Source organism: Microtus pennsylvanicus, chromosome 11 (assembly GCF_037038515.1).
Source record: "Microtus pennsylvanicus isolate mMicPen1 chromosome 11, mMicPen1.hap1, whole genome shotgun sequence".
Classification (NCBI taxonomy): domain Eukaryota; kingdom Metazoa; phylum Chordata; class Mammalia; order Rodentia; family Cricetidae; genus Microtus; species Microtus pennsylvanicus.
This window is the reverse complement of record NC_134589.1, coordinates 69,382,342-69,401,188: the sequence shown is the minus strand read 5'-3', so window position 1 is coordinate 69,401,188 and position 18,847 is coordinate 69,382,342. Positions and strand designations below refer to the sequence as shown.

Below are 18,847 nucleotides of genomic sequence, written 5' to 3'. Positions count from 1 at the left end.
GGCACTTGGAAGTTTGAGGCAGGATTCTAACTCTGAGGCTATCTTGGACTATATAGAGTTCTAGGTGTGCCTGGGCTGTAGAAGACTGTTCCTAGCACACACAACCCAATAAATGTGTGATAACAGAGCCAGGAGTGAGCATTTTGCCATCAACCCCCAAGCATCAGTGTTGGTCATGCTTGTGACCCCAGGGAAGAGGCCTCTCTCTAAAGGAAGCCCTTCAGTTCTCATTCTGCCTGATACCACATCTTTGTGTGCACACACGGGAACATTTCCAGGACAAGGCTGGACACAGCTCAGTAGGATGACAGCTTTTCTTCTTTGTTTAGTTTTTTGAGATAGGGTTTTTGTGTAGCTTTTACTGTCCTGCAACTTGCTCTGCAGACCAGACTGGCCTTGAGCTCAGAGATCTGCCTGGCTCTCTCTCCCAAAGGACAGTGATGACAGATGCATGTAGCTGGAGCTGGTGACCTGTAGCTCCGTAGTCTCTGCCAGTGTGTGAGTTATCAGGTCAAGCAAACACATCTTTTCCTATGGAAAGGGAGAGTATCTCTCAGGCTTGGAATGAGGTGGTAGGTGAGGGGTTTCCTGTTCCTTGTTTTCTCTGAACCAACTGTTACAAAACTTCCAATTATGTTTTCTAAAACTGACTTTATACGGACCAGCCAGAGCTCCAAGTCTCTTTATCTGACACTCTTTAGGAGCGCCACTGTGCCAATTCAGCTGGTGGGCAGTGGTATTCTTGGCCAAAGACCTTGTTTATAAAGGGGCAACTTTCTCCTCTGGGCCTCAGAAAGGCGGCAGGCGTGGGAGAGCCTTTGCTCCTCAGAGTTCTGCTGAAACAGCAATGTCTTCCTTCCAGCAGCTTTGAAGACACAGCGACGTCCTCCTCAGATGCTAAGGATGGTGACTAGTGAGCTCACAGACAGGCTCTGATCCATAGTTGAGGGATTCACTTCCATCTAAGCCATGCGGCATAGTGTGTGGGGGTGGCTGGGGATCAAACCCAGATCTGTGTACTTGCTCCAGCAGATGCTCTACCACTGAGCCACACACCCAGCCCAGAGGTGTGGTGTTGTGACCATGTAAGTTCTTTCTCTAGTAAGGCTACCTGCTCTCAGCAAGTCACTGTCTGGTAAGTGCCAGAGCGTCGGTTATGTAATAAATGGCAGTTAAGTTCATCCAAGTCTGAACCTTCTGTATACCAGGGAGGGTGCCTGGAGCGAATGCTGAACTGTGTGTGGACTGCTGATACACCCATTTGTAGAGGACACAACTAAAATCAATTCCCTGGCTATCCTATGAGCAGAAGCAGCTTTAAAACCTCAAGGCTTTACTATTTTTCAGTTATTATAACGACGTGAAGAATTTACTAAAAATGGCACTTGTCTTCAGTGACGCCTTCTTTCCTCAAAGGGTAGAGGTGGAGGAAAGGCCAGTCTTTTCAGTCACATGATTTCTGGGATCTTTGCTGTCATATACTGACTGGGACAGAAAATTATCTCTACTGGTAGATAGGAGCTCATTTTCTCCCTAACTGGATGGGAACTAAGCTTAACCCTGGCACAAGTTTCTCTCCTACAATTTTGCACAACTTCTACAGCTTGAACTACTCGATTTCTATTCACACATCTAACCCATGTGACACATCCCATGGCTGGACACAATAGAAAGAATTGTGAGCCACACTGTCTGCTTCCAAACTTAGGAAAACTGAAACACCAAAGCATCCCAGGGCTAGTTAATACAGAGTTCATGGATAGAATACTTGCCTAGCATGCCCGAGGCCATTTTGATTCCCAGTACCTCAAAATTTGAGTTCAGATGATTCTTTCTGGAGACAGGGTCTCTGTGTAGCCCGGATAGCCTCAAACTCATGATAATGATCCTGCCTCAGTCTCCCAAATACTGAGCTATATACCCATGTTCTTTTAAATCTTCATGTGTGTATTTGTGTCCACGAGTGGTGGTGCCCACAGGTCAGAGGCTTCAGGACCCCTCAAGTTACAGGTGAGCTACCTGGCATGGGTGCCAGGAACTGAACTCAAGTCCTCTTCAAGAGCAGTGTGTTCTCTAACACTGGGCCACCTCTCCAGCCTCCGGTGTGCCACTCATTCGTATAGTGCTCATCTGGCACTCAAGGACCCCGGTTCAAGCCTCGGTTCCCCTAGAACACAACACACTGAGTAGGTGGGCACTTCGTTTACTGAGCACAGACAGACCATTACTCTCAGCTTTATTACTTCCCACCCATGAGTTTGTTTACATCAGTCCTCAGACCTTAACCTGATTTTTTTGTGTTTGTGTGAGAGCACATGTACCAGGTTGTGGCAGAGGACAGTTTGTGGAAGTCAGTTCTCTTTCTGGGGTCCCTGAGATCTGACTCTGGCTTGGCATCAAGCACCTTCACCCCCTGAGCAATCGCACAGACAGCCTCTGGAAGGTACTTATATAAATGGAACCATTTTGTTGTGAAGGGGCTAAGCTTGGAGGAGCTCCAGACAAGGGGATTTCCTGGAGGGGTAAACAGTTCATTGAGAAATTGGTTCTTTATAGAGAGACCAGGTAAGTTTCTCTAGCTAGACTTTTGACATGGGGTATGTGTATGAAGGTAGGAAATGACAAGGAAAACCTTTCCACTGCGAAGTCTCTGTGTAACTCTTTATCAAGTTAAGTATTTCCCCACAAGTGAAATTCCCCCAGATTTTCCTTAATGGTTCCAGAGTCAAACTCCTCCAACAACAGCTCATTTTCAGCTGCTGACCTGAATGAGACACCTCATCTCTGTGTTCTTGGGTCCCTGACCTGTAATGAAACGGAAGTTCAGGAACAGTGCCATAGGGACTGTTCTCTGCCAGCCATTATTGGACATCCACATCACAAGTGCACCTAAACCCCTATGCAAATCTACACCAGTAGTAGTTCTAGCTCCGTGTTGTACAAACTATCTAGAGAGTAAAAACAAACATTTCTGTATGGTAAAGGCTTATCAGCTTGGCCATGGTGGCACACGCCTCTGATTCCAGCACTTAGGAGGCAGAGGCAGGTGGATCTCTATGAGTTCAAGGCCAGCCTGGTTTCCAGAGAGAGTTCCAGGACAGGCTCCAAAGCCACACAGGCTCCTGGTCTTGAAAAACAAAACAAAACCAAAACCCTGCAGTGCTGACACAGTATCCAGGACAGTTTAGCTCAACAGGAGGATCCTTCACGCTACTGCTTATTTACAGTCTGGTCACTGGAGGAAAAGAATTTGTTTTAGAGCTAAATGGCAGAATTATCACACGTGGGGTGGCCTGGAACTCACTGCGTAGACCAGGCTCAAACCCATGATCCCTCCCCTCCCCCACCTCCTGAGTATATGTGCCACTACACTCTGCTTAATAGCTTGACATTCTTCTGTATTAATTTTAATCATGAGCTTTGGATCCTCCTGGAGCTGGAGTTACAGGCAGCTCGGAACTGTCTGAAGTGGGTGCAGGAAAACGAGCTTGGATTCTTGAGGAAACAGTACATGCTATTAACCACTGAACCATCAGCCCCACGGAGGAGTAACTTCTAAAGGGAAGAACCAGTTCTTATCCATCCCCGTTTTAAACTTTGCTCGTGAGCAGAAGACTTAGTCATTCTGCAACCCAATTTTCCAACGGAGAGGTTACCAGAGCACATCTCTAGAAGGCTGGTATGGATGACAAGAAACTCAGGCTCACTGCAATAGCTGTTTCAACTACTAGAGAGACTACACAAGTGGTTCAACAGAATTTACTTGTATATTTTCCATTTTCTATACTATTTGAAGGCATAGGATAGCTTTGTATTAGCTTTCTACAATACTGTGTTTTAAATCTATCCAGTAAACTAAGATGCAGTACAACTTGTATACAACTGAGGAGGTGAGAAGCAACTCGGCAGGCCCTGGTGCTCAACAGTTCCAGAATAAACAGGTAGCGCGCAGCTGCATTAAAAGGTAGTTTGCAAATATTCAAGTTACACCAAGATTCTTTCCAAATCTCTGCCTTGCTCAAACCAACACAACCGGCCATTGTTAATACTGCGGCCCGGCGTTTGGTAAATGGTGATGGCTTTACTTTCTTAACCAAAAGCCTGTGAAGGTGCTGCCACACTGCAGAGAACGTCAGCTCTGCTCGTGGGCGAGTGCCAATTGTGAAGTCACAATAGGTACAGTTTAACATGAGAAACGCACGTTAACAAGTGGCCCAAATACAGAGCTGGACAGAATCAGACCAGTAAGTCTATAATTAGTTAACTGAACTAACAGAAGTACATTCAAAATAAAGCCGGAGATCAGAATTGGTTTTAGAATCAAATTTGCAGACTTTCTTGATAAAATAGAAGTATGATCTTCTGCAGTTGGAAATGAAGCTCTCAACTGGCGGAGAGCTAGAGACTTCTCAGTCCCTCCTGCACAGATAAGGAAACAAGTGACAAAGTCTCTTGCACTGAAGTTATGTATTTTAACAGCTTTACATGTAATATTCATATATAAAAAACTTTAAGTGCTTTTCTCCAATTTAAAAATCTAAAGAATTCAAAAATAAGGCATTCAATATTTGAAAAAAGTACAGATTTACAAAATGTGTATATTCTGTCATGAAAACTCCACACCAACATTATACACTTGGAAAAAAATACAAACAGGATATATTACAAATTTATGCAGCAATAACTTAGTTCACACCATGCAATAAAAAGTACATTAATCAAGATACACAAGCTTTTGTAGGTTCTAAACTGAAGGACTTTTTCTTTTTTCTCTGCAGAATCCTTAAAACCCGTGGCACTTAAAACTGGCTAGCCTTTCTACTGGGAGGTAAATTATACACAACAACGATGAAAGATGAACAGACCAGGTGTCTATTATGAGTCATTCCAGCTTTGCTCAACAATGGCCGAAACTCTCTTCTCATACTCCCGCTTGTTTTCCTGATAAAGCTGTGCTGCTTGGCTATTCGCTGGACTGTTTGGATTCGGTTCATCCAACAGAGACTAGAAGAAAGAAGAGAATGCCTTTCAGTTATGTGTTACATTAATAGGGATCAGATGAGGACAAAAAATTATTCAAAACAGAATTATTTGGAAGTTCCTAAGCCATCTTTTAGGCCTCAAAGCCATGAGAAATGGCATGAAACAGGTTTCTGCTGCTCAAGAACATAAGCTTCCAAAACATCTCCCAGTGCCTGGAGACCTCCCATTTCAAGGAAATCAGCCAAGTACAATATTCATTAGCATATAAGAACTTCCTCACCAGGAAAGAAACTACAATAACCATAATACCTTAGTAACTGTTATTTTCATTATTTGTTTTTGGGTGTTGTTCAGGTCTCCAGCTTACTAGGTGCTTTACTCCTAACCACACCCCCCAGGCCTAAACATTACTGTGGACACTCAGCAAATCTGTAGGCAAGCCTTGTTCCTTTGATAAATGAAACACACTTAGCAAGAAGGGAATAGAATAGTAAAGGTGACCACAGTGGGAAGGGAAGAGCAGAGAGTAATAAGCAACTTAAGGTAATGGTTGCTCTTCTATGTAGAATATACCTTTAAATACATGGAACATGGAAACAGAAGTGGATTATGGTGGATGGCTGTGGGGGGAGGAGGATACAACATACAGGGATGGGACAGAAGGACAGAGGGTAAGCAGGACAGACAGATAGTAGGGAAGTAGGTATGAACAAGGGTCAATGAAACATAATGATGTTCTCTAGAAATGAGAACTAACAGTAGAGGAAAAGGCTCAGGAAGATGGACATAAATCGAAAGATCTTTTGTTCCCCTCAAATCAGCACAGCTACAACAGCCTCCCCAGACTCACTGGTCAACAGCTACTACCCTTTTTACAAACAGACTTTCCTGGATGGGACAAAACAGGCCACAGTTCTGTGATTTGGCAGTTCCTAGAGGTCCCTATGGTTTTCTAAGCAATCATCTTTACTCCTCCCTCCCCAAGATACTATGTGGGCATGAGTAAGTCTGACCTGTGACAATGTATAGCATGATTAAGAACAGGTTGTGACTAGGCACGGTGGCACCTAAGCCTGTACCTGCAGCACTCAGGAAGAGAGCCCGGAGGATCAGAGGTTAAAAGTCATCCATGGGTCAGTCAGCCTAGGCAACAAGAGACACCACCACCGCCAGAGCAAACAAGCTGTGGATTAGACCTCATATGTCAACTAAGGAAAGTGCAGAACAGTCCAGGCCCTTGTCTGAGTGCTGCTTTAGATCCTGGGCACAGGGTGGTGGTTTGCTTCCTTGGTTGTTAGTCTGCTCTAAGTAACTGGTTGTGACCCACAGACTGTGGAGAGGTTGTGATGCTTCTGCAACACACACTTACCTGAATTGAAGTTAAGATGGAAGAGACATCGTATGTGGGACTCCATCGGTTCTGCAGAATATCTAAACATATGCTACCATCAGCATACACTGCAAAGACAACACTCAAGTTAGTTACCACTGACTCATCCTAGTTAAGAGAACTTGTCAGCAAACACAAAACCGGACCAAGTCACAAGCTCTGAACATCAGGCAGTAACCAAAACTCTTCTGTCTTATAGGAATATGTGTTCTGAAAAGTTATGTTATTATCTGGCTCACTTCAGAAGGCCGAAGAAGAGACTTTCTCAAAGCACAATATACACTAATCACTTCATTTCAGGTCCAAAGCTGTAGCTCAGTGGTCAAGTGCCTGTTTCACAGGTGCAGAGCCTGGGTTCACTAGCCAGCACCCACACAAAACTACCCCACCCTTCTTAAGTCTCAAACAGAGTTCTTTAAAAACCCCACTCCTGGAGAGTATTCTCAGAAAATTACCAAAAATACCTAAAAGATTTATTTGTAGGATGTTCACAATTACATTATCTATGAGAGAAAAACAGTAAATTGTGGTACAAAAAAACGGTCTGGCTAAACAACAGCACACCTGCCTGGAGGTGGAGCATTTTACAGTCATGGGACAAAGTCCTGGGTTAGGTTTCTGGCATCGTCAGAATAGTAAATGATGATACACGCATGGAACATTACTACTAGTACAGTCATCATAAACGGCATCTATATTGTGTTTGTCATGAAAACAATGGGTTTTTGTTTATAGACAGGTTCTTACTAAGTAGGCCTGGTTGGCCTTGAGCTCACAGAGATTGGCCTGTCTCTGCCTGAAGAAAAAAAATAAAAATTACATCCAGTAGTTCCACATTTTGGTTTTTAAAAAAGTATATAAGTACCTTCACTTTGAGTAAATGAAGTAACAAGTATTTGTAAAATCATGTCAAATTATTAGCAGCTAAGACTGATAGCTGACCTTTACTCTTGCTTGTAATACACCTCATCCCCCAACCCCTGGTCACACACAAGTAGAAGGCAGCGGTGGCAGGAAGTTAACCAAAAAACTTTTAACCACCTGGGATATACTTTCTACCCTCCTAGGCCAATGTTACAGATACTGCCAATGTACGGGATTTCATTCTTTTAGAAGAGTCTCATGTAACCCAGGCCTGCTATGGAGCCTAGGAGAGCAGTGAGCTTCTGATCCTCCTGCCTCTCTCTACCTCCCAAGTGTTGAGATTATAAGCATGTTCTACTACTCCTGGCAGTATTGCCAAACTGAAATACCCCAGTGACAACAATATTCTCTATAGCAACAGGGTTAAGGAGTGTGAGTGTGTATGTGTTTGTGTGTGCGTGCCTGCCTTTCCTCAGGGCTCCATCCTAGGGCTTCTCTTCTATCCCCATTATTCATCTCTGGGTAATCGTATCTACTCTCCTGGCCTCACCTTGTTCTCTGTGTACTCAGTATTACTAACGGTTAAACTCAGTCCAGATCTTTTGGTCTAAAAGTAGAAGTCAGCCGCTTCTCATCAGTTCTATAGAAGCAAATGTCATACTCAGAACAACATTTGATAATTTTAAAGTTTTGAACTAGTTTTGATTTTTTTGAGATGCCAAAAGAAAACTTGAATCCAAATGTCCATCAACTGATTAACAGGTAAATAGAATATATCTAAATAGTAAAATAGTAAAACATTATTCAAGCAGCAGAGACAAATGACAGCTCAAAGGCTGGGGATACAGTTGAACCACAACAGACAAAAGGTTTATGTAGATGAAAAGTAAGTAAGGGTCATGTGTTAAGAATCCATTAACACAAAACATTCAGACTGTTATCTCACAAGAAAAAGGAAAATTGGTCATTTTGATGGTTTTACTGTGCCTGTGACTATACTAAAACTCCACTAAATTGTGTAATTAAAATGGACAAGTAGGCTGGGTATACTAGCACTCAGGTGGATCTCTGAATTCAAGACCAGCCTGATGTACAAAAAAAGTTCCTGTCTTGAAAAAACAAATAAATAAATAATAAATAACAACGGGCAAATAGAATGGCAAACACCGTATGTATATCTGTCTGTCAACCCAGGACTGGAGATGTAGCTTAGTCTGTAGAGTGCTTGCCTACTGTGTAAACTTGGAGTTTGATCCCTAGTACCACTTAAACTGGGTGTGGTGGCATCTGTATGTGAGCACTCAGACCTGCAACCAGGAGATCCCGAGTTCCAAGTCATCCTTGAATATATACATCAAAATGAAGGCCAGCGTGGCTATGAGATCCCATCATTTATCATTTTACTCATTTGAGTGTGCACACGCAGAAATGAGTGTTCATCAAGTAACATGTGTGGAGGTCAGAAGATCTCTCTATCACAGGAGTCCTGGGGATTAAACTCAGGCTGGCAGACTTGATGGCAAGGTACCCTTACCCACTGAGACATTTTGAAGGCCCTAAAATCTGTATTTTTATTTTGGAAGACAGAATCTCATTGAAGTCCAGGCTGACTGTGAAGTTGCTAAGTAGCTAAGGATGGCCTTGAACTCCTGATTGCCCACCCTCTGGCTTGAATGTGATGTTTTCAGAAGCCAAATTTCAGGGGAAGTTTATGTTCTTTAAGCAAATAGATGTTTAGTACTTTTAATTTAGATGTTATTAAAATTACTTTACCTCAGACATGGAACCTTGTTAGGATTCTAGCAACAAAACTGTGGCTAACACGGGCATGGAAGCAGTATCTGAAAACAGGTTCTAACTCTAAGAATAAGCTATACCCAGGGGGAGGGACAAACCCTCCAGCACCCTTTTCCCATCACTGAAAAAAATCTAAGAAGCTGCTACTTACCATTTGGATGAAACATTTTGGATAAAAACCTAACGGTTGGTGGTTTATTTGGATATTCTTCAGAAAATTCTATTACTAGTTTAAAGGTACCTAGGTAGAAAACAAACCAAATTACAGTAAAGACAAACATTACTTTTAAATAAATCTTAATTCCATATCAGATTTTGCACAACCACACATTAGCTGGAGAACTCTTAGCATATAAAACATCTAACGTACTTCTGTGTTAGACTGTGGACAAGTGATGCTGGCAAGCACTTGGAGGACATGCATTTTCATGGGCTACTACAGAAGTGTGGAAGTGGTGACGGTCACATTTAGCTGACTAACTGATTGGGGGTGCAGATGGGCATCGCACCAGGGTCTGTGTGTGTGGAGGTCAGAGGCCAAATTTGTTCTGAAGTTAGCTCTTTCCTCCCACCTAAGTAGCCGAGGAGGGCCTTGAACTTCTGACTGGCCACCCTCTGGGAGTAAACTCAGGTTGTCAGTTTGTGGGGCCAACTCCTTTACCCTCTGAGCTATCTCACCAGTCCCGAATGTCTTATTTTTGAAAGGCTACTGGGCCAACTACTAAAATTTTAAAAATTCACACTTAAGGAACTAGAAAGTTTACAGCTTAAAAGGAGGGTGCCAAAGGATTCTGAGAGCTGATTACCAACTGCAAAGGACAGCTTAGGCCTGGCTGCTGATAAGAAAGGTAAGTCTGTCTCCTTTTTTTGAACATGCTAAAAACAAACTGGCTAGTTTACATCTTTACTCCTCATAGATTGGAACACAATCTCCATTTTGTTACTTTTTGTTTTGCGGTTGGCTGGAAATTTGGGTTAGAGACTAAAGATAGAAAGAAGTCAAATAAAGCTAAGCCTTGCCAGGCGATGGTGGCGCACGCCTTTAATCCCAGCACTCGGGAGGCAGAGGCAGGTGGATCTTTGTGAGTTCGAGGCCAGCCTGGTCTACAGAGCTAGTTCCAGGACAGGCTCCAAAGCCACAGAGAAACCCTGTCTCGAAAAAAAAAAAAACCAAAAAAAAAAAAAACAAATAAAGCTAAGCCTTATTTCTTATGTGCACATATATTAATAGGGGTAACTGAGACAGTTAATAAAGCTAGCCTTAACTACATGCTGAGGATCAAACCAAGGGCCTCATATATATCTCAAGCATATACTCTTCACTGACCTACACCTCCAACCCTTACATATTTGAAGTTTACATTTTAATTTTTGCAATTTATAAAAACAGCTGGACCATATACAATCTCAAGCACAAGTACGGGATAGTTAATCTTAAGGTTTTGGTCTCAAGACCACTCAGCAGTATTAATCCCACTATGGGCAAGGAGTGAATTCATGAAACTGAGGTGAAGAGAACAGCATTCACTATGATAACTCACCATGGCAACAGATAAAAGAACTCTAAGAGCCAAACAGTACCGAGTGGTAGACAAATTAGTAAACAATTTGGTTTAATTATTACCACTTTCTGATTTCTACAATTTTTTTTGAGACAGGGTTTCTCTGTATAACAGTCCTGGAACTCAACCCTGGAGACCAGGTTGGTCTCAAACTCATAGAGACTCATCTGTCTCTGGTTCCTGAGCACTGGGATTGAAGACATGCATCACTACTGCCCAACTAAATGTTGTTTTTAAAAGCAGCATTTAATTAAAATAGTAACTGTAAAAATCTCTGAGATGTAAACAACCGGATCTTGTGTTTCTGCATAGACTGCCTCCAATAAGCCACTGGTGATACCTACTGGAGCTTGTACTAGAAACTGTGATTTGACAGTTGGGGACATGGCTCAGCGACAGAACCCTTGTCTAGTGAGCAGATTCAAGCCGGGGTGGGTGGGGTGCACGGGAAATACTGTAACCCTGGCTACACAGACAGCTGAGACAAGAGGACTTCAAGTTCTAGGCCAGCCTGAACAATTCTGCAGTATCTTGTCTCAACACAGAATGGGGTTGGAATAATGTCAGCTCGGTGACGAGAGCTAGCCTGACACACCTGGAGGGTCATTCTTAAGCTATCGAAACAGTAACTCAGAAAATCCTACAATTCATCAAAAAGAACTGAGCCTTACAATTAACCTAAATATACTTACAGACATGCTAAATAACATACTTAAAAACATGCTAGCAATAGGTACATCATTATTTTTACATTTCTCTTTAAGACTTGGTTTAAAGAAGACAGCTGGGTTCTCTTATCTAAATACAATCTGTTGTAATCTATTTTTTGATTGTAGCATAGTACATAAGAAAATCTGTGATTTTTATAGCCCCTTTAGACTGGTTTGCTATTGCATAAGATTTTTTTTAAAGGTTCGTTGCAATGAACCACCTACAATCTTATCAATAAACATTCTGTACTCAATTACACTAAACTCTTTTGTACTTTGGATAAAGTTTTGGTTTTGCAATCTTTGACAATGCTAGAGACTAGACCCAAGACCCAAGGCCATGGCAGCCACACTCCACCACCCAGCTACTTCTCCAGGTCTGTCAGTCATCCTTTCAAGTAAGCATGTTCCACGAACACACCAGCAGCCCAAGCTGTGACTGACTCAACTGCAGAAGTGGTTCTGTCATGTGTTGTCATCATGCACAACATCAAGGAGCAGACCGAGAGGTCACCAGCAACTCCCACTGTCACTAAGACATTTTACCATGCAAAGAACACAGCGACTGTTACGATAGTGTGGGTCAAGGTCTCAACTTGCTCTTAGATGTTCAATTATTTAGGTACAGCTCTAGCTCAGACTGTTTCTATATCAGCAATGCAAAGGTCAACAATTAGTATTAAGATGGTCACAGAATCCTCCTGAAAGAGGACTCAGACACCAGAAAGGGTTTGTGGATTGAACGCAACTGAGACATCCTGAGATAGCTTAAAAACAAAAACAAAAACAGCTGCTACAGTCACTTGATACCTCCTTGGATGTCTTATCCCTACCTAGAAATAAGTACGGCAGTGTGGCACATATCTCTAACACATGCATACATATTTAGTAAGAAAGAGGACAATCCCGGCACTCAGAAGGCAGAGGCAGGAGGATTTTCTCTGAGTCCCAGTCACCAGAAGGGGCTACAGTGAGATCCATCTCAAATACAGATCTAGATTATTTTACAGCACTTCTAAGACTTATGCCTAGATCGGCCCTATTGTTCTTCAACAGGCAATATTTCAAAGTCCAAGTACTTGTTTATTAGACTTTCAGGTTATCCCCTGACAAATAGTTCACAGCCATTATTCTTGTTAAATATGTTAATAGGATAAATTCTGAAGTCACTTTGGTAATTACAGCAAAGCTGTTAATTTTTTAAGATCTACTATAATTAGAGAAAATCTGTACCTGCTTAAAATCAATTAATAAATGTAATTTTGATTAGAGATTTGAACCATTCTCCCCCATATTCCTGGCTCCTGTTAGATATAACCAACTTGCAAAAGACTGCAGAATGCTTTGGGTGTTACACGTGCTAAGTAGTGAAGCTTGAAGCTACTGGTAACTATGGATTCAGGAGTCGGGCAGAGCTTGGCAGTGGAGTGCTTGCTTAGAACACTAAAGGCTTCAAATAGGTGTGTTGGTATTCGAATCTCTGACTTAAAAGCACCCATTTAATATCATAAAGAAAATAATTAACAATTACTCACCATCTTCAAAGGGTGTCCCTTCTGGTCTGAAAACAAGAAGATTTCTGATTAAAAGACATTTTTTACTCTGCCTTTTCTGTCTTCAAGGAGGGGAAGAATAAACTGGGAAACTAGAAAAGGCTGCAGTCATCCTGCTACCCAGAGAGCTGTACACACACCTAGGCCAACGTACAGCCTCAGCTTTTTATTGACAAGAGAGAGCAGAAATAACTTTTAATGTTCAAGTTTCTTCTTCCCAAAGGATAATTTTACTCAACAAACTTGTCTATGATTTTGCTGCAAAATTGGGTCGTGGAAGCACATACCTTTAATCCCAGAAGAGAGACAGGTCTCTGAGTCCGAGGCCAGCCTGGTCTACAGAATAAGTTCTGGGACAGCTAGGCTGTTAACACAGAGAAACCCTGTCTCGAAAAACCCCAAACCAAAACAACAGTATACAAGTGGGCATGATGCCATACACTTATAATCCCAGATACTCAGGAGCCTGAAGCAGGAGGATGTCAAGTTTGAGGTCTGCCTGGCATACAAAGGGAGAATTAGACCAGCCTGAGCAACCTGGTAATACCCTGTCTCAAACTAAAAATTTAAAAAGGGATGGTGTAACACACACAGAGAAAAAAACTGGGTATCATGGTCAGGTCAGGCTGGCCTGACCCTGAAGCAATGCCCATACCTCAGACTCCTAAGTGCTAGGATTTATAAGTATGAGCCAGTACACCTAACTATTTTGATTTTCTTGACATAAGGTCTTGTTATGGGCTCTTAATTTGTGATCCTTCTGACTGTCTTCCAAGGGGTATGATTACAGATGGCTGAATCCAGGGCTTTGAGAATGCTGGACAAGCACTCCACCAACTGAGCTACATTCCCAGTCTCCCATCACTAAGATGGCTCAGTGATTGAGAGTATTTGAAACTCTTACAGGAGTTTGGTTCCTAGCACCCATTCAGGCAGCTCATAACTAACTACAGCTTCAGGAGCTATGATTCCCTACCCCTGTCTGCCTGTCTTACATGGGCACCTGCTCTCCTGTACCTCACATCCCCTTAAGATCCTAGTTTTTAATCAATTACCTGGATTGACATAAAACCATTCCACAGTCTGCTGTAGCGGCAAATTCCCACAATCCCATATATACCAACAGACACACATAATCAAAAAGGATATGCAGGGCTTGCAAGATGGTTCATCAAGTAAAAGTGCTTGCTATGCTATCCCTGGAAGCCATGATGAAGGAGCAGAAGTGACTTAATAGTTGCCATCTTACACCTTTATATTGAGTGCTGTGGGTTACAGGCACCTACACTCACTCACACAGTCATATACACAGTCACACGGTCTCTCTCACACACATACACATACACAAAATAATAATAAATAGGAATTTAAGGATGTATTAAGTATGGTGGCCCATGCACTGGGAAGGTTGAGTCAAGAGGATTCTAAGTTTGAGGACAATCTGGGAAAGTCATGTAGATCTTCTGCATTTTTTTTTTTTTTTTTGGTTTTTTGAGACAGGGTTTCTCTGTAACTTTGGTGCCTGTCCCGGAACTAGCTCTTGTAGACCAGGCTGGCCTCGAACTCACAGAGATCCGCCTGTCTCTGCCTCCCGAGTCCTGGGATTAAAGGCAGATCTTCTGCATTTTTGTTTTGCTTTTTGTGAGCTGGATCCATTACGCAGCCTGGACTTTAGTCTTCAAGTGCTGAATCAAAGGGCTGCACGCTAACCCTGTCAACAGTCTACCTCAAAATACCATTTTAAGGGTCTGAGTGTAGCTTGGCAATGGAGCATTTGTCTGCAATGTGGAAAGTGGCCTAGTTCAATGCCACCATCATGCATACTAACACATTCCTGCTCAGGACCCAGATGATTTGTAGCTGAAACTCTTGTCACAGCAAAGGTCTCGGTATTTGATTCCAAGCCTTTTTACACCTCCAACAACATGAGCACAAACACTGAATGAGATAATTTATTTCATCTCCTTCATCACTCCATTTAATTTAAAATATTTACTTATTTTTAGTGCTGGGGATCAAACCCAGGACTGTATACATGGTAGGCAAGCTTCACTTAAAGCCTTTGAACCCTGGTTTTTATCAGTCACCTGGAGTGGCTGTTAATCTGTATCATAGGCAGTAGTGTCCTACTCCCACAGTCCCAGCTACCTGAGGGCCTAAAGCAAGAGATCACTGGAGCCCAGTTCAAAATCACCCTGGGCAACATTTCAACACCCTGGCTCAAGTGAAAGAAAATCTCATAAAACTATATATAATAGCAAGAAGCAAAGCAATTTTATCTAACTGTCCCAGACTCAATAAAATGTTTCAGGGGTTGGGCGTACAGCGTAGTGATGGAGCACTAGTAAGCAAGCACACGAGGCCCTGGGTCCAACCACGGCTTCTTAAAAGAAGTGATAATGCCCCCACCCAGGAGAATTTCTACTTCAACCTCTTTCCTTAGTGCTTATGTACTTACTTTTCTCAAGGAGGCCCCACACAGCTATCCTGGATAACTAGTTCAACTCACCCAAATATAACTGCATTCCACTGCATGATGTTGTTTTCAGATGGTGCACCACTGACCCCCACAGGCGGGTCCTCTTGCAATCTGGAAATCCAGAGCGGTCATTTTCACAGTTGAACATAAAGGTCAGTGAGGTCAAATTCTACTGAACCTATTCTGAGAGACTGGCTAGAATGACCTTGTTATTGTTGGAGTGGGAATGAACCACAACTTAAATGAGTCAACCAGGTTAATACACGCATTAATACTAGAGTGATCTCTAACTACAAAGGCCTAAGAGATCATCCCTCTTCACACAGCGAGATTTAAGATACGGGCTCTTGAAGAACGCATGTTTCCAGACTGCACTCTTAACCCACTGAGAGCTTATAATCTCAACAGTAAAAACTACTGCTAGAGAACCAGCAGCTTATGCCAGGGGGTGGTGGTACACACCTTTAAACCCAGGACTTGGGAGGTGTAGGCAGAGGCAGGTATCGGGTATCTTGTGAGTTGGAGGCGAGCCTGGTCTACAGAGTGAGTTCCAGGACAGCCAGGGCTACACTGACAAACCCTGTCTCGAAAAACAAAAACAACAAAACAGAGAACCTACACCTTTCCTACCATCCAAGGCTCACCAGTCCTAACCACAGACACTGTACAACACAAAAACATAGCAAATCTCTGTATACGCTAAATGACTAAAAACCACATTCAGTGTAACTAGAAAGCAAGTTTTACTTCACACCCTGTGCTTCAGACACTGGCTTTCTAAAGAAGCCAGAAGCTCCAGCTAGCTTTTCCAGCAGCCTCTATTTTCAAGGCTGTTTGAAGGCAAAATCTACCTCTAAGACCAGGAGACTTCACCAGACGTCATCATCAAATTTTTTTAACCTGAAGATCCTTGGAAAACCACCAAAGGCAAGGTGTATTCAACTTAGAATCAAGTACAGGAATTGCAAAAATGGACAAGAGATAACAATGGATGTAACTGGGGAGTTTTATTTGCGTTTCAGTCAGGGAGCTAATCAAACACAGTGACTTCAAGCCCTGGCTGACTTTTGCACCAAAAAAGGGCATCCTTGCCTGTCAGATTAAAAACAAACAAAACCTCTCCATTAAGCACACACATTAAGCGCTACACCATCTTCAGGTGGTAGGGCACTTGGCAACAAAAAGTGTATTGTTTGGTCAACATCAAGCAGATTAGGCTACTGACAGGAACTGCGTACTGCTTGACTCCCCACTTTTAAGTGGCTAAAAGCAGCAGCGAATGAATTAAACGATGAAGTTGTCAAGGGCCCAAGACAAAGGCTTCCAAACGCCTCACACGGGGCTCTATAATGGCGAAGTGAAGGTTACTTCCTGAGCGGCAAATCTAAGTTTTTATATTACAGATTTGTCTCAATCACGGCAGGTCTGACCAGAAAAGAAAACTTTAAAGAATATCTTGACGCTGGACTTGGGGTACTGTTCTGTACTCGTACGTTTTCACGGAAAGAAACAACTGGAAGAGGAGGGAAGAGGTCATCTTCTTCCTCCAAGCCCTGTATTTCCTAACAAACCCCTATTTTCCAAAAGGAGGCCCAGGTGGAGTATCAGATGAGCTCCCGGCTGATGGGAGGCATTTCTCCAGGCTCGGGAGGCTATAGATAGGCCTTTATTCGGCAGCCAGATCTCAGTTCCAGAAGGCACTGGCAGCCACTGGAGTGGCCATCTCTCGGCCCAGGTTTCCCGAGCCAGTTCTCAAGGTCCTTCCAGGTGGGCGGGGGCAGAGTCAGGTTTCGGGGGGATGGGCTAACCACCTCCGGCCCTCGCGCGGCAGACCCCACCCTCATCGCAGCAGAAAGGGAAGGGACGTGGGGCAGGATTCACCCTAACCCCGCTCCAAACGGGAGTCCGCGGGGCGCTGGAACAAAGCTGGACTGGTCGGCCAGGCGAGGCCCGAGCCTCAGGCGGAGCTCGCTCGCACCGGCTGGGGAGGGGACGCCGCAGGGTGCAGAGGCGGGCTCGGAGGCGTCGGCATCTGGCCTTGATGGGCCTTGGGGACACATAGGCCCAGCAATGGCCACCTTCCTACTTTGGGGGGGAGGAGGAAGGCAGAAGGCAGTAGTACCGACCATCCTCACTCAAAGGGAGGCAGCAGGCGAGGGAGTGGGAACCGCTGGTAAGCCGAGGCTGCCGCGGATCTCGCAGGCCCACAGTCCGTCAGGGTCACTAAGGGGAAGATGTCCCGGATCCCCGCCCTGCAGTCCCGCGGGTTCAGGAAGGGGCCGTCATATTGGACTATAAGGCGAGGGCCCTTACCGCTTGAAATCCCGCATGAGCCTCCTACGGGCCGGGGTCGACATGCTCCGCAGCTGCCCCGCGGTCAGTCTGAAAGAAAAGAGTCCCGTTCGGCCCCCCCACCCCCCGGCGCAGCGGCCGAATCACTGTGGGTCGCTGCCGCCGCCGAGACTGCACAAACAACCCTGCAATGACGTCTCCCTCCGCCGCCTCCAGATCCCTCCGCCCTCCGCCAGTACCACCGCGGGAGGAGGGGGGAGGGGGCGGGGCGAGCGGGCGCGCGCGCGGCCGCGGCCCGCGCCAGGGTCCGTCTTCCGGGCTGATTTCCTGTGGGGAGCCGCGCCGAGCCCGCTCCCTGTTCACGCCGGGCGCGACGGGCCCGTGGCCGCCGGCGGCCACACGCTACCTTGCCTCTCTCCCCCCGTCGCTAGTTTCAGGTTCGGCCGGACGGGGAGAGACGGGCGCATCCGGAGCCTGAGATTTCAGGGAAAGGAGGTGGGGGTGACGTCAGGTCACGTGACCGCTGGCGGCGTTGTCAACAATCCACCCCTGAGGGGGAGGGAGCGAAGTATCTAGAACCACGTGTCCCTGTGACGCCATTAAACAGGTCACGTGACGGCGTCGCCTGGCTCCTGGTTTTAGGTCTAACGGAGGCAGGTCGCTGAGTTTAAGAGCGAGCTTGACACCTCTAGTCGTATCTTGTTCTTTTGGCCCCAAGTACTGGAACTTTGCCGAAGGAGATGTTGTGGAAGGAACCGCTTGCCTTCTAAGTCTTTAACACGGAACAAAAAAAATCTGAATTTTCTATTTCAAGTGACTTAGCAACTTTGGTACGTGGGGCAGGTGCTGAAACGGTCGCGTACACTTGTAAGAATGCTAAGGCCAGCCCAAATGAGATGGCTCACAGGCTTTGGGACCAATAACCTGTTCCCACTAGTGGGATTTTTATACGGAAATGAGCATGGACTAGATTGTCCAAGCCTTTAAAGACGGCATAGAGCTAAAGAAATTGGAATCTGAATTTGCCTGCGTTTGAGGCACAATTGTATTTTTCAAGAAATGTGGAGGGGTTGGGGATTTAGCTCAGTGGTAGAGCGCTTGCCTAGCAAGCGCAAGGCCCTGGGTTCGGTCCTCAGCTTCAGAAAAAAAAAAAAGACATGTGGAGGTGTGATTTTAGAGCATATCAATGGGCTGCTGGTTGTCAAAGAAACATACAG

At 44.4% G+C, this 18,847-nt stretch overlaps 1 protein-coding gene across 1 annotated transcript; it reads right to left on the bottom strand.

Moving 5' to 3' along the window:
* Positions 1-3,743: 3,743 nt before the first annotated feature.
* Ube2b (ubiquitin conjugating enzyme E2 B) lies at positions 3,744-18,131 on the bottom strand. Its single transcript, XM_075992700.1, has 7 exons — positions 18,037-18,131; positions 17,652-17,720; positions 15,369-15,449; positions 12,842-12,867; positions 9,186-9,275; positions 6,353-6,441; positions 3,744-5,004 (listed from the first exon to the last, which is right to left on the bottom strand). Exons 2-7 carry the CDS (start codon positions 17,693-17,695, stop codon positions 4,876-4,878), a joined length of 459 nt encoding a protein of 152 aa, XP_075848815.1. The 5' UTR covers positions 17,696-17,720; positions 18,037-18,131; the 3' UTR covers positions 3,744-4,875.
* Positions 18,132-18,847: the final 716 nt, after the last annotated feature.